This window comes from Saimiri boliviensis, chromosome 9 (assembly GCF_048565385.1).
Source record: "Saimiri boliviensis isolate mSaiBol1 chromosome 9, mSaiBol1.pri, whole genome shotgun sequence".
Classification (NCBI taxonomy): Eukaryota; Metazoa; Chordata; class Mammalia; order Primates; family Cebidae; genus Saimiri; species Saimiri boliviensis.
This window is the reverse complement of record NC_133457.1, coordinates 94,681,211-94,701,360: the sequence shown is the minus strand read 5'-3', so window position 1 is coordinate 94,701,360 and position 20,150 is coordinate 94,681,211. Positions and strand designations below refer to the sequence as shown.

Genomic DNA, 20,150 nt, shown 5'->3' with positions numbered 1-20,150 from the left:
CATTTTCACATTTGGGAAATGTGAGTGCCAAGGAGAAAGGAGATTATCTTACCACCACACTAAGGAAGCTAAATTCCAATCAGACGCAAGGGCCCCTGACTTCCAGATTGATTTTGGGACCTCAGATAAATGTAAAGTCCTGGGGGTGATCGCGCCATGCCTACTCACCCATTCCCAAATCTGTTTTCACCTGTCTGTCAGAATCCAGTTGGGATCTGGTGTTTGGGTTTGTTTACTTGTGTCATATTCACCCCTGGCACCAGCCCGGCTCATCTGGTTTTCTTAGAGCTCTAATACTTTCACGGAGTGGCCTTGATTCATGGTAATGGGACATGGTTCAGGGATTTCAGGAAATCAATCGGTGGTCATGCTCCAGCCCCTGGAAGAAGTGTCCGCAGACACACTCACATGCACACAAATCTTCAGCCAGCCTGGCTGGCATTCTCTCCCTTTCCACCTGGTCTGTCTGGATCTCCCAGCCTTGGGGAATAAAAATCCTGAGTGTCATGTTCTCTGTCTGCTGTGGGAAGAGTAAGCGGGGAGGTGAGAAAAAAGAGAAATAAAGACCCATATTCCTAGCTTCTACAAGAGTGAGTGCACCTACCTAGAAGCTCCTTGAAGGCAGAGGTCTTATTGCCTCTCATCCATGCGCCAGCACAGGGCCTGGCACCCTGGGGTTGCTGCCTTCAGTAGATTTCAAGCCACTCCCCTGGGAGAGGGCAGGCCCAGTAAGAAAGGTGGAGATACCATGATGGAGGTTGTTTGATGGTGCACCTTCTATGTGGTGGTCCCTGCATGTGTTATGTCACCTGGGCCCTCTGCACTGAGACAGATTGGTAACCTGGAGCTTACTCACCATGGGAGGAAATTAGGGCTCAGATCAATCGGGCTACCTGCCTCAGACTCACACCCAAGCCTAGCTGAGGCCAAGGGATGTTCTTCTCACTGTCCTGTTCTGCTTCACCAGAGTCTCTGTCATCTCATCAGGGTCAAGGGCTGTCTTCCATACAATAGAAGATTGCAGGATGGTGTCCTAGATATACCAGCCTGAGACAGGTGTGTACAGGACACAGGTACAGAGCAGAAGGGCAAGAATACCCATGTCCAGGACCTTCCTGGATAGAAATACACAGGATAGATATGTGCAGAAAGGGGTGCAGGGCGCTCATGTGTACAAGGCACATATAGATGGGACACTGTCTTTGTCCCTCTTTGCTGCTATAACAAAATACCCAAGACTGGGTCATTTATAAAGAACATGGCCAGGTGCAGTGGCTTAAGCCTGTACGCTTTGGGAGGCTAAGGCAGGAGGATCACTTGAGCCTAGGAATTTGAGACTAGTCTGGGAAACATAGAGGGACCCTGTCTCTACAGATAAATAAATAAGTCAGGCATAATGGTGCACACCTATAGTCCAAGCTACCTGGGAGACTAAGAAGGAAAAATCTCTTGAACCCAGGCTTTTGAGGCTGTAGTGAGCTGTGATCGCACCACCGTACTCCATCCTGGGTGACAGAGATCTTATCTCAAAAAAAAAAAAAGAACAGAAATTTGGAGGCTGGAAGGCTGGAACATCCACCATCAATACACCAGCATTGGCATCTGATGAAGGCTGCTCTGTTTCCCAGATGGTGCCTTGTTGCTGTGTCCTCACACAGCAGAAGGCAGAAGGGCAAGAAAGTGCTCCCTTCAGCCTGGTGCCTTTTTATATGGGTGCTAATTCCATTCATGACGTCAGAGCCCTCATGAATTGCCTCCCGAAGACCATACTTCTTAATACTGTTGCATTGTGGATTCGATTTCAACATCTATTTTGGAAGGGACACCAACATTCAAACCATAGCAAACATGTTGTTAGTTGAGTTTGCTTAGAAGCAAACCCAAGGCAAGAATTTGAGTGCAAGTGGTTTACTTGGGAAGTTGTCCCAGGAAACACAGCGGAGGAAGGGGAAGCGAGACCAAGAGGGAAGTGCATCCAATAAACTATAAATGCATGAGCGAGCCCCTGACTGCCATGGGCAACTGGGACTCAGACCCATTGGACTGAGTGCTGTTCCACCTGAGATCTGAGGCCACGGAGCTCTCACTGTTTATCCACCAGCCCCTGTTGGTCATTGTTGGGGGCTATTCCTGCTCTTCTCGCACATGTCAAGCATGTTCCTTAAGCAGAGTGAGACCTGCTTACGGCAGGAAGCCATAGGTACACATGGAGAAGGTAAGTGTTGAGGGAATATGGATGGGACCCACAACATTTACTAGAGGACACAGAGTACAAGGCACACGTGTTCAGGACCCAACAGGACACAGGGCACAGGCAGAAGACAAATGATTGGATTACTGGCCTTGCTTGCCTAGGCCAAGGGAAGAGCCTGCTGAAAGGGGCTAAGGAGCTACAGAGAGATGGTAATGGACCCCCTGAGCCAACTGGTGCTCTGTCTCCATGCTCTGGTTAGAGTGACTGCGTGTGCTTGCATGGCAGGAAAGGCAGATTGAAGGGTTTGGGGGCTCTTAACAGTGCAGAAGCTTCTGTCTGCTAGACCTCTACCTCATTTGTATTTTACAAAGGGGATGAGCGCTCAGGTGCCCAGAATAGGAGGGAGGGCAGCCCTAATGGATGGGAAGAGCTTTGGACTAGGGTTGGAACAAAGACAGAGCTAAATGACGTCTCTGAGCCCACTTGCCCCATCTGAGAAATGGGAATAACTCCACCTTCGTGTCTCAAGGCAGATTACCTGCCACACTTGCATCTTAGTTTCTCTGTCTGCATAGTGAGGGTCACAGAAGTCCTCTCTCTGCTATGGACTTCACAGAGAGCTGTTGTAAGGAGCAGATATGGTCAGGAAAAAGAAAACACTCAAAAAAGAGTAAAACACTTAAATATATAGGTGGGAAGGATTATGAAAAAGGCTTGGAAGGGGAAGGGGAAATTGAGGGACTTGGCTTCTGCTCTAGTTCTGCTGCTATATTGTTAGAACATTGGTTTGACTCCTATAACAAAGACACTCAAAATAATCATGCTTTCAATAAAACAGAACTTATTTCTCTCTCATGGATAAGTCTACTTGGCAGCTGAGGCTGACATGCTGGTTTGTCAGTCACAAGAGACCTGGGCCCCTTCTGCATTGTTGCTCAGGCATCCTGCACCTTGCTCCAGGTCCAGCCCTCGTCACTACGTTGCATCAGCAGAAGAAGGATGTGAGGAAGTAGGAGGCACCTTCTTCCTTCTTCCTAAGGGAAGGCATTGAACCTTAACCTAGAAATGGCACTCATCACCTCCACTTGTATCCCATTGGCCAGATTTAATCACATGGCACACTTAACCTGCAAATGAGTCTGAGAAATACAGTCTTGCCATGTGCGAAAGGGAGAAGGGATATTGAGGGACAGCCTGTAATTTTTGACACAGCCACTGACTGGCCTCATTTATATATTTTATATAAATATACAATTATACTTTATATAAAATTATATCTATATGTTTATTTATTATGAGACCAAGTCTCTCTCCTGTCACCCAGTTTTGGTGTGATCTTGACTCACTGCAACCTCTGCCTCCTGGGTTCAAGCAATTCTCCTGCCTCAGCCTCCTGAGTAGCTGGAATTAAGGACATGCACCACCACCCCTGGTAAATTTTTGTGTTTTTGGTAGAGATGGGGTTTCACCATGTTGCCCAGGCTGGTCTCGAACTCCTGGGCTGAAGCACTCCACCTGCCTCAGTCTCCCAAAGTGCTGGGACTACAGGTGTAAGGCACCATGCCTAGCCAAGTTGTATATATATTTATATAAAATTATATTTACATAAAATACATGATCCCACTTGCCATATATGTATATTATATGTATTTATATATCTATACTTTATATATGGAAAATTTACATATATAAAATATATAAGCCCACTTGCCATATATATACATAAACACACACACACACACACACACACACACACACACACACACATATGTATATATACATGCACCAGGCTTGTAGTATAAAGTAAGATTTTGAACCAGCTGATTGTGAATGGACCCTCTTACTAGCTGGGCCACAAGCACGGAGAGGTCTTTCTTGCTCACCACCGTATTCGAAGCATCCAGAGTCTGGCACAGGGAAGCCGTAGTGGTACAGGTTGCCCATGGATGATGAATGGCTAGCCATTCTGGCTTTCGTATTTGTTAGTGACATTTTTCCTCACTCAGGGGTTAAGTCCTTTCCCTTTGCAGGCCTCCTGGCTCCATCTCCCCTCATCTCCGTGTGCCAAGCCTTTCTGAGCCTATGAAGTAAAATGTGCTCTGAGCCAGAATCCTAAGAGTGGAATTAAAAATAAATGAAAATGCATCAAAACAAGTTAACCACAAGAAATGGCTTTCCAGGGTAATTAGGCGTCAGTGCTGGAGGCCAAAGACAGAGTGCCAGACTCTAACTGCCAAACCCTCCTATCAGCACCGCTACTGTGCAAGGCAGAGAACACCCCAGGCCTGGCCTGAGCTCCTGCTTGGGTCTCTACCCTTCAAGACAACAAGCAAGACCCCCCACCCCCGACGAAGGTAAGGGAGGATGAGTCCTAACTTCAGTTCCACCACTTACTGGTTGAAGTGATCCTAGGGAAATCCACTCCTCTCTGAGCCTCAGTTTTCACACCTGTAAGAAGTTGTGAATAATAGGATCTATCTGTAATCACCTATAAAATGCAGATAATGATGGTAGCTTCCTCATAGGCAGAGGTCCCAAACTTTCTCAATTCATGACACCCTTAGCATCTTAGTCATTTTTCACAGTGTACCAGGCCCCCCAAAATATGTAAAAAGTGTTTTTTTAGGTAGTTAGCTTCAAACAAACATAATAATTGTTGTTGGCACAGTATCTGGCAGATGTCATTGTGTTTCCATCCAAATTTTAGATACATTGCAGTGCCTCTGTGAATTTTCTCTAGTGCCTCAGGGTGCCTCAGTGCAGTTTTGGAATTGCAGTCATCAAGTTTTAAAGATGAAATGAGGCGATACATGTCAAGGACTTAGCATGATGCCTGGTCTGGAGTAGGAGATCAATAATGCTGGTTGTCCGAAATCATCCTTCAAGTCTTATTCTGAGATCACTTTGTCTCTAGCTCTTCCTGTGTCTCCTCCGACTCCACAATGACATCTGTCCGATACTGTGCCAACAATTCTTCCTGCCTCCCACTCTTGCCACCTCATGATCTCCACTTGTCACCTTCCCCCCGACCACCTCCAGGCCTGTGGCCCCACTTCCTTGCAGTGCTGTCTTCTGGCATAGGATTGTGGGTCCCTCTTCTTCATGCCTCCCTAAGTCCACACACTTGCCAGGATCTCTGTGTAGTGGCGTGTACATCCCTGCCTCTTAGCTTTAGGCTTGGCCACGTGATTAACTTTGCCCAGTGGTACATGGCGGAAGCAACAGTGTGACAGTTCTCAGCCTAAGCCTGAAGAGGCCTCCCATGGTTCCACTTACTCTCTTCTCCTTTGCCAAGAGAGTGTGACCCAGCAGCCCTGTGATTCCAGGAGGAGAAAAGCTCTGTGGAGCAGACTCAGAGCTGCACATCTGCAAACCACGAGCAAGAAGAAATGATTGTTGTTTGAAAGTATGGAGTTTTAGAGAGGTTTGGTACACAGTGTTCTTGTGATAATCCAACCTCTCAATCTGTGGCACATTCAACATGTCTGAGAGAAGATCTGATTGGATCATTTGGTCACCACTCAAAATGTAGCTCCTCAAAAACCAGTCATCCATGAGCCAATGATCTCTCTTCTGTCAAGTCTGTAGACGCTGCTTTGGGCTGAGGCACTCATCTCTGCTCCAGGCAGTTGTCCCATGACTACAGGGCATGTGATATAAAGCTTGGTGACCTGTTTGGAAGAATCATCTCTGGCCTCTTGTGTTCAAAAGGGGTATGAATATGGCAGGCAGGAGTTTCTCCAATTCTCTTGGGTTCTGAAAAGTGATAGCTGAACTAGGAGGAATTGCACACTAAATTTTTTCTGAATGTGGCAGTCAGAATGCATCTCAAGCTGTAAACACCAGGATATAAGAAATGTGATGTTTCTTACAACTTGATTTAGTAACTATTTTGAGCCTCATTATGCCTAAGAGGGAAAGGATGAGGCCCAGGTTCACACAGACAGTTTGGCAGGGCTGGAGTTAGAGCCAAGATGTCCTGGCTCCTTATACAGTATCCCTTTTCCTGCCCAGTCAGTCTTATACTTGGAAGGAGCCCCAGGTCCCATTGCTAAGCCAGTAAAGCCCCTACTCCAGTCTCTCTGACCATCTGGGCTATGCTTCTGCACTGCATTGACCGAGCTCCCACTGCTTAGAAGAATTCTAAACAACATCTTCCTCCTACTGAGTCCCAGCCTGCTTCCTTTTGTCATATACCCACTGCTATAGTGACACAGGTGAAACCCAGTATTGGGGCTCAGCCAGGGAGGGTTCTTGGCTTCATGCAGGAAAGAATTCAAGAGTAAGCCAACAGAATAAAGTGAAAGCAAAGCAAGTTTATTAGAGCAACAGAGTACAGGAAAATGGCTGCTCCATAGACATAGCAGGGCAACCCCATAGGCACAGTAGCATTCATGGATTGCTGGCTGACTATACAGATAGCTGCTTTTTCATTATATGCTAAATAAAGGGTGGAATATTCACAGATTTTTTAGAAAAGGTGTGGGATGTTCCCCAAACTGGGGATTCCTCCCCTTTTAAATCATATAAGGTAACTTTCAGACATTGCCATGGCATTTGTAAACTGTCATGGCACCGGTGGGAGTGTCTTTTAGCATGCTAATAAATTAGAATTAACATTCCATGAGGAATGAGGGCAACTCGAGATTTGCTTTCATGGCCATCTTGATTTTAGTTGGTTTTGGCCATTTACTTCATAGCCTCCTGTTTGAACAGATCCTGTTTTGATCAGTGGAGTTATGTCTGGGATTGTAACCAGTGTCAGAGAACAAGTCCTGCTGAGCTCCTGTCTCACTAGCTCTGTCTTCCGGTGCTACAATAAATACATGCTCTTTTCTCTTTAATTTATAAACGTTTGCTATAATTTTAAGTTCTATAGATTCTACTGCATTCTTTTTCAAATCTGCCTTTTAAAAAGTGTCTCTTATGGCTGGGTATGGTGGCTCATATCTGTAATCCCAGCCCTTTGGGTGGCTGAGGTGAGTGAATCACTTGAGGCCAGAAGTTTGAGATCAGCCTAACCAACATGGTGAAACCCCATCTCTACTAAAAATACAAAAATTAGTTGGGTGTGGTGGTGGGTAGCTGTAATCCCAGCTACTTGGGAGGCTGAGGCAGAAGAATTGCTTGAACCTGGGAGGCAGAGGTTGCAGTGAGCCAAGTTTACACCATTGCACTCAAGCCTGGGTGGCAAGAGTGAAACTCAAACTCAAAAAAAAAAAAAAAAAAAGGAAAAAGAAAGAGTCTCTTTTTTTTTTGTATGATTTTGATTCCTTCTTGTATGCCTCTTATTATTTTCAAAATACTTTTCTTTCGAGACAGGGTGGAGTACAGCGGTGCAATCAAAGCTTACTACAAGCCTTGACCTCTTGGGCTCAAGCAGTCCTCCTGCCTCAGCCTCCTGAGAAGCTGGTAAATACAGGCACATGACACCACACCTGGCTAATTATTTTACTTTTTTGTAGATATGGGGTCTTGTGATGTTGCCCAGGCTGTTCTCAAACTCCTGGCCTCAAGTGATCCTCCTGCATTGGCCTCTCGAAGTGTTCAGATTACAGGTGTGAGCCACCATACTTGGCCTCAAAATACTTTTAATTATCTTCATCTGAAGCTCTTGGGGGAAGGGGTGAATGGTATCTCTCACCATTGACTCTCATTTATGGTGAATGGCTTCCTTGTGTGTTTTGGTTTTGGATTATTGGTTCATCTTCAGGGGAGCTCTATCTGAGGATATTTTGTGTAGCCAGATTGAGAGCAAGTCGCCCTGAAGTTGGCTGAGTTTGCTTTGCCAGTCATTTCACATCTTTATCTGGGGTCACTATGATAATTCTTGGTTTGGAGTTTCTAGTTCATATGAATAAGATAAATGTGCATATATATTATATATATATTTATATTATAAATATATAATATACCTATATATTTATTTATATATATTTATTTGTATATATTTATTTATATTATATATACATATATTATATATGTATATGATATACTTATATATGTATTTTTATATATTTATATATATTTATATTTATTTTTATATATCTAATATGCGTGTATTATATATTTATATATGTATATTATATATGTATATATTATATATACATATATAAATATACATGTATATTATATTTATATCTATAATATATAATATATACATATATTACATATGTATATTATATATTTATATATACATATATTATATATTTAATATATATAACATATACATATATTATATATTTATATATAATATGTTATATATTTAATATATATAATATATATACACATATTTAATACATATATATACATATATATACATATATTTAATATATATAATATATATACATATATATATACATATATTATATATATATATTTGAGAGAGAGTTTTGCTGTTTTGCCCAGGTTGGAATCCAGTGGCACAATCTCAGCTCACCACAACCTCTGCCTCCTAAGTTCAAGCAATTCTCCTGTCTCAGCCTCCCCGAGTGGCTGGAATTACAGGCGCCCGCCACCACACCCAGCTAATTTTTGTATTTTTAGTAAAGATGGGGTTTCATCATGTTGGCCAGGCTGGTCTAGAACTCCTGGCCTTAGGCGATCTGCCCACCTTGGCCTCCCAAAATGTTAAGATTACAGGCATGAGCCACCGTGCCTGGCAAATAAATTTATATTTTAAAAGACCTATGTGAGAATACCTTCTACTTATTTTCTTCATAGCATTAATTTGATTGATTATTTCCAATGACTACTAGGATGTCAGCTCCAGGAAAGCAAGGCCTTTGTTTCTCTGATTTTGGTTGATAACCCCAGTGTCTAGACCAGAACTTGGCACACAGTAGACATTCAATAAGTGTTTGGTGAAAGAGAGAATTGAAAACCTGCTTCATAGTGTGATGGTGTCAGAGGCATTTAGATGAGAGCAACCCCATCTTAAGTAGCAGTTGGGTAAAATGAGACTGAGACCTACTGGGCTGCATTTCCAGACTGTTAAGGCATTCTAGGTCACGGGATGAGACAGGAGCTCAGCACAGGACACAGGTCATAAAGACCTTGCTGATAAAACATTGGCAGTAAAGCAGCCAGCTAAATCCCACCAAAACCAAGATGGTCACAAGACTGGCCTCTGGTTGTCCTCACTGCTACACTCCCACCAGCACCATGGCAGTTTACAGATGCCATGACAATATCAGGAAGTACCCGCTATGATCTAAAAAGGGAAGACATGAATAATCAAACCTTGTTTGGCATGTTATCAAGAAATAACCATAAAAATAGGCAACCAGTAGCCTTCAAGGCTGCTCTGTCTGTGGAGTAGCCATTCTTTCATTCCTTTCTTTCCTAATAAACTTGCTCTCACTTTACTGTATAGACCGCCCCTGAATTCTCTATTGCATGAGATCTAAGAGCCCCCTCCTGGGGTCTGGGTCGGGACCACTTTCCTGTAACAATGGGAAGAATAAATGGTGTGTCTGGACTGTGTTTGCCTGCAAGTAACAGAGTGTCCCTTAGAAATGGGGTCTGTTGTGTCCGGTAGATGCTGTTGCTGATTCAGGGGTGCAGTGGTTTCCAGTGGCTCTGTGACTGCCCTTTGTCTGATGGTTCTAAGACGGTTACTGTAGCTCCAGACATCACCTCCATATTTAAGGCAGAAGGAAAAGGGAGAAAGTAGGAGTAAAGGGGAAGCAGCAGTGATATTTTCCCTTTTATTAGGAAAGTAAAACTTTTTCTGGAAGCCTAACAGCAAATTGCTGCTTTGATCTCATTTGCTGGAAATGGGTCTCATGGGGATTCCAGAAACAAGGGAACTTGGACAGTGGACATTTCCCTCTATCTAGACGCTATAGATAAGTAAACGAGGAAGGCGGCTGGGAACACAGGTGGAGGTATATGCCAAATGAGACATAAACATACTTTATATGTAAAGCACGAAGCGAGCCCTTAGAAAAGAATGCCTATTTTCATAATAACTATTATTGTTGCCATTTAAAGCTCTGCAGCCTTTGTGGTCCTGTTGGCATCACATATTCTTAGCTTCTGGAACCAGCAGGCACCAAGGTATTCAGACCCCTAATGGTCTCCCTCCCTTCCTCCTTGTACTGTTCAGAGCGCTAAAGCCCTTTAAAAAAAAAAAAAAAAGTCAAATTACATTTTTCAATGTGAGCTACTTCCTGCTCTCATTAACTCCATCTTCAATGACTTGGCCAGGACCTGCTGCCAGTCTGAAGGAGGTGGGGGAATGTACAAGTCAAACACCCCTCAGGCCCAGAACCAGGTCAGTGCCAAGGTCACTCACAAGGACACTGAAATGAAAACAGCAGAAGAGCCAACCCTGAGCCTTGGGCAGACCCTGGAGTGGCTGAGAAAGGAGCTGGTAAGGTTTTGCATTTCTTTTCCTTGATGCCCCGACTGCATATTTTCCAAGGATCTCAGGTTTTCCCTCCTAGTTCCCCCCTGGGGCAGAGGCTGCCAGCTACGGTATGGACCCTGCAGTCTCCCCTCTGGGACCTGCCACACGATGCACAATTGTGATCTCAGGTGCGGGCATAAGTAGGTCGTGACCTACATAGGAGGTGCTGGGTATGGTGCTGGCCAGACTGGTTTTAGAGTGGCACTGAGTCCTGGGTGTGTGCCCAGCTTTGCCACTGTGAGGCCTCTAGCGGGAGCTTTACCTCTTTGAGCCTCAGTTTCCTTATCACAAAATGGGAATAAAAATAGTATGAGTATCGTATGGGGTATTGTAAGAATTCACTGAAGAGATGCTTGTAATCCTCTGAATGAATACTTGGCACATTGATGCTGGCTATTATAACCCTGACCCGGATGGACATGCGTACACCCCCTGTCTTAGCCTGGGTCTTCTAGAAAGCAGGAGCTTGGGCAAGGATTGAGAAACTAGCATTTTATTTGGAAGTACAAGCCCAGAGTCGTGATAGGGAAGGAAGTAGGTGTGGCAGTAGAGGTCAACGCTATGCCAGGCCATTATGCCAGACATTGTAATACCAAGCTGCCTGTGGCTTCAGGAGGGGCCTTAAGGAGGCCCAGTGGGTGTCTCAGCAGCTGAGATCTCTGCAGGGGTTGAAGGAGGAACTGCACATTGAGGGAGAGAGAATGAGAGGAAATGCATCTGCCCTGCTCGTTCTGTCTCTCATTTCCCATTGGCAAGGGCCTCCCCCATGGAGCAGTAACTCTCCTGAACTTATGTTATGTGACTTAGTCCCATGGTTGCTGCTCAGGAAGCCAAGCTTATGCCTTTCATTATGATATTTTCTCCAGGTTTGAAAAAAGAGGGGTGCCCCAAGTGTGTGGGGACACCAACCAGGAGAGAGGTGGCAGTTTAGGGAACCTCAGAAAAGGTTTGTTTCTCAATACACCCACTTCTCATTCTGGGGAGAGACAGACAGGGTTGTCTGAAAATGACCTATCTGGGTTGCCAGGCAAAAGGGCAGCTGGGACCCAACCCTGTCTTCATCCCAGAGGAAGGGCTGACCCAGGAGGGCTTCTCATGGGACCAGGGGACTCCAGCAGCAGGGGCCACAGCTTCCCGCAGTCAGCAGGCATCCAGCGCCCGGCAGCTTGCCTTCCTTGTGCACCCCGAAACTGTGGGTGCCTGGGTGACTCAACATCACCTCTGTGCTGGGCACCCCACTGTGGTCTTACAGGCACATATCCAGAAATGATGCTGAAGATTGGACAAAAAAGTGTGCAGGAGGAAAACCCTAAAATCAAGAAAACAGAGTGAATGTTTTCTGAGGAATTAGGAAAAAATGGGCTCAGGACCACTCACTCTGCAGCCTGAGCTGTCCCAGTGTTCTGAGGGAGGCCATCTACACCTTTGCTCTCTTTTTTCTTTTTTTTGCGGGGGGAGGGGGGCGGAGGGGGTCGAGGAGTCTCACTCTGTCGCTCAGGCTGGAGTGCAGTGGCATGATCTCGCCTCACTATCACCTTCACCTTCTGGTTTCAAGTGATCCTCCTGCCTCTGCCTCCAGAGTAGCTGGGATTAGAGGCTCACGCCACCACAGCTGGCTACATTTTTGTATTTTTAGTGGAGATGGGGTTTCCCCATGTTGGTCAGGCTGGTCTCGAACTCCTGACCTCAGGCAATCTGCCCACCTCGGCCTCACAAAGTGCTGGGATTACAGGTGTGAGCCGCCGCGCTCAGCCTCCTAGCTCTCTAGCTACCTATTCTCTTGGCAGTGTTACTCAGGCTTGAGTAGAGGATGCAGACTTGGTTTTCTCCATTGTAATCAGCTTGTCACAAAAATGAAAACACTATTTTTAATGGGGAAATAATGTTCATAAGTATCTCTTGCAAAGACAGAGAAAGAGAGAGGCTGAGAATCTGCAAATCTAACCAGGTGTTACCCCGACCAGCTTCAGAAGGGCAAATGGAAGCATTCACAGCGGCTGTTTCTGGGGAAGGATGCTTGAGTTGAGGGATAAAGTGGGGTGGGATGGGAGAGGCTTTAAAATATATGCCCTTTTGTTGCTTTAAAATTTTCTGTCATGTGTTAAGAATTATCTAGTCAGAAAATAGCATTTTAACATTTTTAAGAAAAAGCAAACTCTCAGAGCTGAGGTGGGAGGATCATGTGAGCCCAGGAGTCTGAGGCTAGCCTAGGCAATATGGCAAGACCCTGTCTCTACAAAAGATACAAAAATTGGTTGGTGGTGCCGTGCGCCTGTAGTCCCGGCTACTCGGGAGGCTGAGGTGGGAGCATCAGTTGAGCCCAGGAGCTCAAGGCTGCAGTGAGCCGTTATTGCACCACTGCACTCCAGCCTGGGTAACAGAGTGAGACTCTGCCTCAAAAATAAATAAACAAACAGAAATAAAAAGAGAGAAAATGTATGGGAAAAAATTCCCAGAGAAAAATGGGAGAAGGAATAGAGACAGCTGATGATAGCATAGTTCTAGTGGAGCAGTTCTCAAACTTGGATCTTAGGACTCCTTTATGCTCAAAAAAATTATTCAGGCCACCAAAAAGCTTTTGTTTATGTGAGTTATATCCATCAATACTGACTGAATTAGAAACCAGAGCTGAGATTTTTTAGTATACTTACTAATGCATTCTGAAATAATAAACTCATATGTTAATAAAACATTACTTATTCAAAGTAATTTTTCAAAGCAAATATTTAGTGAGAAGAGTAGCCCCATTTTACATTGTTCCTAATTGCTTTAATGTCTGTCTTAATAGAACACAGCTGGATTCTCATAGCTGCTCCTGAATTCAATCTGTTGAGATATTACATGTCATTAGCTTCTGGAAAACTCCATGGTATGCTCATAAGAAAATGAAAGGAAAAAAAAAAAAAGGAAATACATTATGTTAGTATTGTAATAAAAGTAGTTTAGACTTCGCTGACCCCTTGAAAGGGTTTTCCCTTGAGCGAATTCATTTAGGCCTCATGAGAACCTTGAAAAGTAAGCAATTTGCTTTCTGCTTTGCAGAGCAGGAAACCGAGGCTTTGGTGGATACGGCTTCCATGAGGTTGTGCGACTCACACGTGGGCTTGTCTCCGATGAGACAGCGAGAAAAGGGGCTTGATGGGGAAACACCTAGGGCTCCGTGCATCCCTTCACAGGCTTCTTCTCTCTCCTAGTCTGAGATGCAGATTCAAGACCAGAGGCTCCTGCTCACACTGAGGCATCTTCACAGTGTCCTGGAGGAGCTGCGGGCTGACAGCGCGCACTGGGAGGACGCCAGGTCCAGCGGAGGGACATCCCCCATCAGAGCTCGAGCGGGCTCTGAAGGCAGGGGCTGCCAGCCCGTTTGCTCAAGGGGTCTGGCCCAGCTCCTCCGAGGGGAAGACAGCAGACGAAGCTCTCTCCCTTAACCAGACAGGGATGACACTGGGCTTTAACCCTCTCACCCATTAGTCCAACCTTTCACTGTGGTGTTTTAGGGGCAGAGCATTGGAATGGGAGTCAGGAAGCCAGGGCTCTGAGTTCACTTCTGCCCTCATCTGCTGTGCATCCCTGGATCTGTCACTCAGCTTCTTTGTGTCTCTGGTTCCTTTTCTGTCACTTGGGATTTCTTTGTGAGGCACACATATGTACTGGATGTGAACACACTCTGAAGACACAAACATGCTGTAGTGCTCTGACAAGCACCATGGCAGTCGTCCTATCCTTGGGAATTTCTCAAAAGGCAATTGAAACAAAAACTACATGTGCAGTAATGGTTACCAGGGTGAAAATTCCAAACCCTGTGTAGTGACATAGTGGCTGTTTTCTGTCTTTCCAGGAAGCCTTCCCAGCCCCCTTCATCTGATAACGTATTAGGCCCTGTAACCACCCTGGCCATAGAGATGATGGCCTGGCCAATGATATAATTCATGATTGCCCTAAAAAGATGATTGGCCCAATGGGTGAGCATGTGAACCAACAGGGCCAATCACCGATCTTCCCTGGGTGGGCATGTGAACCAACAGAGCCAATCACTGACCTTCCCTGAGATTGCTAGCTGGATGCTCTTTCTATTACATTTACAAGGCTGAGGCTGCTGGCGAACATGTTCCTACCAGGTAAAGAAGACCTGTTTGCAGTATGAAAGGAGGCTAATCTTCAAAGAGAGGTAGAGAGAGGACCATACAACAGATGGACAGAGAGGAAGAGCTCTGGCCTTTTTTAATCCCTGGTTTTAGGCTCTAATTTTGTGAGTTACCCCTGTCAATTTCACCCCCTCCCCAACCCCACAGCCGCTTACATAAATTTTTTTTTTTTTTTTTTTTTTTTTTTTGGTTAAGCTGATTTGAGCAGAGTTTCACACATTTGCAGCTAGAATGGTCCTGAGGAATACGATCCAGATGTTCAAAGAATCAAAGAGGATAAATCAATAAGAAGATGGCATTTCCTTCAATGAGAACTTGCGACAACAGCCTCCATAACAGCAGGCAATGATGCTTGTGATACAGCAGAGACACTCAGTTGTGTGGGGTGCTGCAGTCATAACTGAAAAATTACATCTGCCTACAAGAAAGACTGAAACAGAAAAGGTGAAAATAAAAAAGTCATGGTGTTAAGATGGTCTGATGATTGGTAGGTCTTTTTGTTTTTGAAAATCTACCTGTATGTTGCTAGAACATTGTTTTTATGGCTTTGAAAAAGTAAATCAAGCTAGGAGCAGTGGCTCACGCCTGTTATCCCAGCACTTTGGAAGGCCAAGGCGAGCAATCACCTGAGGTCAGGAGTTTGAGACCACCCTGACCAACATGGAGAAACCCTGTCTCTACTAAAAATGAAAAATTAGACAGGCATGTTGGTGTATGCCTGTAATCTCAGCTACTCGGGAGGCTGAGGCAGGAGAATCCCTTGAACCTGGGAGGCAGAGGCTGCAGTAAGCTGAAATGGTGCCATTGCACTCTAGCCAGGAAAAAGAGTGAAAACTTAGTCTCAAGAAAAGGAAAAAGAAAAATTAAATTGATTGCATGTAGAGGCAGAGTGGAGGGGATGCATTATAAGGATAATGTTTGCAATCAGATCAACCTGCGATTTTTATATTTGATAATATAAATGATACCTGCTCTGTAATGCTGGGGCTGGGTCTCTGCAAACCACATTTTAGTGTTATTAGCTGCTTTCTGTTTGAGTTTGTTAGACTTTGCCAATATACAGGGTGGAGTTAGATTACAAGTCTAAAGGAGCAAAAGGGACTTGCTGCTGCTGCTTTTTTCCCTGTGGGTTCCCTGTTCCTATGAGCATCTCCCAGCAATATTTCTTCACTACAGGCAGCAATTCCTTCATGAAGCACCAGACTTCTCCAGGATCCAGGTTCCAGACCCCTGGGACCCCTTTCAGAAGCTCAGAGACCACAGCTCCAGATGCCAGTCCCTCTTCCCCTGAAGTCTCGGTCACTGCCTTACCTACCTGGCCCTTTCCTGAGCTCGGAGACACCAGTCCCAGCTGAACTGAGTTCCTTTCTCAGATATCTGAATTTAAGCTCCAGGGAATTCCTCTTTGAAGTTTTAAAGTTTTGATAGTTTCTGCCTCTTTTATTTGTTCCCTCAGCCCTGGAGGTGGCAAATGCTTCCTCCAATTGCTACCTTCAAGTTCTTTTTATAACCTTTCAGTCACCCAATTAACACTTTATACTTAGTTAACAATTCTTTATATTAAATTTTCTGTGTTAAAATAACTGGTGTGGTTTCTGTCTCCTGCCTGTCCCGGGCTGACACAGCTTTTTGCTATGATTACCAATTGCCACTGTAACCATTCTTTCCACTGGAAAGGCTACTGAATGATGCCTTATTATTGCTGTGTGATAATTTTCTGATTTGTGAAACCAGTGTCCATTGGCTATTATAAATGGACAAGCTGATTAGCCACTCTCATCTTGAGAGACATCTGCCTGGCCATGCAAAGTAGAAATGCCATTGGTCTCCCATGCCCATTGCAAGCCACTAGCACCCTCTGCCTCTCCCTGCTTTCCACATTTGGGCCCAAAGACCAAAAATCCCTGCCAACCCCTCCATCTCCAATCTGGGAAAATAGAAGTAGAATCCAGAACCTGCCCTTCTGTTGTTCTCCAAGACCCTACAGTCAGAACCGATGTTTGCTTCCTGATCCCAGGTCAGAGGAAGCCCAGACAGAGCCCAGATGCTGGACAAGGAGTTGAGATGGAAATGACATCTTCAGCACGGGTCCTAGAGGGCTGGGTTGGAAATGATGGCCATGCAGGACAATGAGCACCAGCGGGAGCGTGTGGTTCATGGTCTCAGAAAGGAAAATCCAGGGATTTCTCTGCTAAGGCAGCAAAAACAGGACTGCACACCTAAGCCTGGTGTCCAGGGTGAGGAGGAGAGTGGACAGAGATGGAAAAACAATTAATGTGGTCGGAAGCTAAAACTTTAGGAGCAAGAAGAACAGTTCAAGATGTGAAACCATGCCAGGCATGGTGGTTTATGCCTGTAATCCCAGCACTTTGGGAGGCCGAGGCAGGTGGATCACGAGGTCAGGAGATCAAGGCCATCCTGTCTAAAATGGTGAAACCCCGTCTTTTCTAAAACTACAAAAAATTAGCTGGGTGTGGTGGCATGTGCCCGTAATCCCAGCTACTTGGGAGGGTGAGGCAGGAGAATCACTTGAACTCTGCCGGAAGGTGGAAGTTGCAGTGAGCCGAGATCGCACCACTGCACTCCAGCCTAGGCAACAGAGTAAGACTCCGTCTCAAAAAAAAAAAAAAAAAAAAAAGATGTGAAACCTAGAGTGGGTCAGGGCAGGCAAGGCAGGGCTTACTTACACTGTGACTGATTAGAAACGATGAGCGGCTCACCTTTACATGAGAGCCAGCTTCCAGTCCTGGGTCAGCTATGACAAGTTACAGAGCCTATGTGTTGTGGTATATATTAGGGTATAACAAACTGCCTCCAAACTTGAACACAGCAATCCCTTTATTTTTGCAACAGCCATTTATTATTGCTGTAAATTATGTTTCCTATAGTTCGGGGCTCAGCTAAGAGGCTTTTGGCTTTGGTTCTCTAAAATGATTGCAGTCAGGTGGTGGCTGCCACTCAATTCATCTCAAAGGCTTAACTGCTCATGTCTGGCAGTTGATGCTGGCTTTAGCTGAGGCTGTTGGTTAGAACACCTGTACATGACCCTCCAGGTGGCCACAGCTGAGGCCGTCGGCTGGAACATCTATACATGACTGTCCAGGTGGCCAGGCTTCCTCATAGCATGTGTCAAGGGTTGGGCTTTACTTTCTGATCTTCTTTCTGTATCTTTTCGGGTCCACTCCCACTCCTAGAGTGGACCTAGAGTTTACTCTCCTGCTATTTAAAGTTTATAGAGAGGGAATCTGATTGGTCAGCTTAACTTTTGACACCTGGACATATGATAGGTTATTGGCGTAAAGCAGATTTATTTTTGTCTTCCACCTCTCCTCCTTCTTTTTCCACCTCTTTTCATTCTTTCTCCTTCTCATCATCATCATCATACACAGGTAATTAAAAGGGAAGACTTTGACATCAGGCTGCCTGAGACTGAATACCATATCTGCATCTTATCAGTTCTCTAACCTTGGGCATATAGTACAACTTTTCTATGCTTCAGTTTGCTCTTCTATAAAGTGGGGATAATAACAGAAATTACCTCATAGGACTATTGAGCAAATGCAATGAGTCAACATGTTCCTGGCACATAAGCAGTGCTCAGTAAATCTTAGCAATTATTATTTATAATGACAGCTACCATTTTATTTTATTTTACTCTAAGTTCCAGGATACAAGTGCAGAACGTGTCGGTTTGTTACATGGGTATACGTGTGCCATGGGGGTTTGCCGCATCTATCAACCCATCATCTAGATTTTAAGCCCTGTGTGCATTACCTATTTGTCCTAATGCTCTCCCTCCCCTTGCCCCCCACCCCCCAACTGGTTCCAGTGTATGTTCTTCCCCTCCCTGTGTCCATGTGTTCTCATTGTTCAACTCCCAGTTATGAACGAAAACATGCGGTGTTTGATTTTCTGTTTCTGTGTTGGTTTGCTGAGGATGATGGCTTCCAGCTTCATCCATGTTCCTGCAAGGACATGATCTCATTTAATTTTATGGCTACATAGTATTCCATGGTGTATATGTACCAGTTTTCTTTATCCAGTCTATCAGTGATGTGCATTTGGGTTGGTTCCATGTCTTTGCTATTGTAAATAGTGCCACAATAGACAGCCACCATGTTTAAAGTCACGATAGTTTAGTAATTGTAAGTACAGCCTGGAGCCTCATTGCCTGTGTTCAAATTCCACCTCTACAATACATTGATTGTGTGCAAGTCATTAAACTGTCTATGCCTTGGTTTTGTCATCTGTAGAATGGGGATAATAGTATTATCTATCTCCTGGGGATTTTATGAGGAATAAATGAGTTAATACATGTAAAACACAATAGTGCCTTGTCATCTAATGAGGGCTATGTGTCATATAAACTATTCATTATCATTATCAATAACTGCCCTAACTACCAGCATCACACAAGGCACTGTAAAGATCTTATTGCACTGAACACACTCAACATCTCTGCAAGGGTGCTATTAAATCTCCATCTTATGGATGAAGAAGTGAAGTTTAGTGGAACTAAGTTGCCCCCCCACACACACACACAAAATGAGTAAGTGGCGGTAGTGGCAGTGAATCTCAGGTCTATCTCCCACCTAAGCAGAGCTCTTACTATGACATGATGTTGCTCTTCTGACCAGCCACAGTGGGGGACGGGTGCCATGGAGAGAGGAAGCAGTGACGTCAGGCTCATAGGACCTTTGCTCCCTCCTTCTGGCAGGGTGTAGAGCAAGGCAGTTTCTAATGAGTGTGAAGAAAACTCTAGGACAACACATCTGCTATCTCCCCAGTAAATAAGCAGACATAGAATCTGGTGACCCCAATAATGCACACCCATCCCTGCTCCAGGCATACCTTGAGCCCTAGTTCTGTCTTGTCTCTGTCACCGGCTTTGTTTTGTCCAAACCCTCCCCAGGTCATGGGACAGCTTGTATTTCACTGGGCTGAGGTCAGTTTCACTGGATCAAAATCAAGGTGTTGGCCAGACTGTCCGCCCTGCTGACTCTAAAAGAGAATTCTTTCCTTGCCTCTTCCAGTTTCTCATGGCTGCTGGCAGTCCTCGACTTGGGCTGCATAACTTCAGTTTCTGTCTCTGTCTTCTCATAGCCTTTTGCTCTGTGAGTGTTAAATCTCCCTCTGTCTACCTCTTCTAAAGAATCACATAATTGCATTTAGGACCCACCTGGATAACCCAGGATAATATTCCCATGTCAAGATTCCTACTCACATCTGCAAAGACTTTCCCTGATACAAGTTAACATGTAAAGATTAGGACATGGAGTTCATTTTTCAGTTTACCACAGTAGTTGATCCACAAAAGGGAGGTTCCCTCTCATTCCTTCTGGAAAGCATTCTCTGGCCAATGCGCAGAGCTAAGAAGAATTTCACACAGCTGCAGGTT

At 44.8% G+C, this 20,150-nt stretch overlaps 1 protein-coding gene across 1 annotated transcript; it reads left to right on the top strand.

Annotated features, from left to right (window-relative positions):
• The first annotated feature begins 10,406 nt into the window (after positions 1-10,406).
• Positions 10,407-14,395, top strand: C9H20orf202 (chromosome 9 C20orf202 homolog). The gene is made up of 2 exons (XM_003941027.4): positions 10,407-10,571; positions 13,802-14,395. The coding sequence occupies exons 1-2, from the start codon at positions 10,437-10,439 to the stop codon at positions 14,033-14,035; spliced, it is 369 nt and encodes a 122-aa protein (XP_003941076.1). The 5' UTR covers positions 10,407-10,436; the 3' UTR covers positions 14,036-14,395.
• The last annotated feature ends 5,755 nt before the right edge of the window (positions 14,396-20,150 follow it).

Bases quoted from the DNA above. Each gene is read 5' to 3' on its own strand.
- C9H20orf202 (XM_003941027.4), top strand. From the start codon at position 10,437: ATGTACAAGTCAAACACCCCTCAGGCCCAGAACCAGGTCAGTGCCAAG. The intron at 10,572-13,801 runs GTAAGGTTTTGC...TCTCTCTCCTAG, and splicing joins AGTGGCTGAGAAAGGAGCTG to TCTGAGATGCAGATTCAAGA.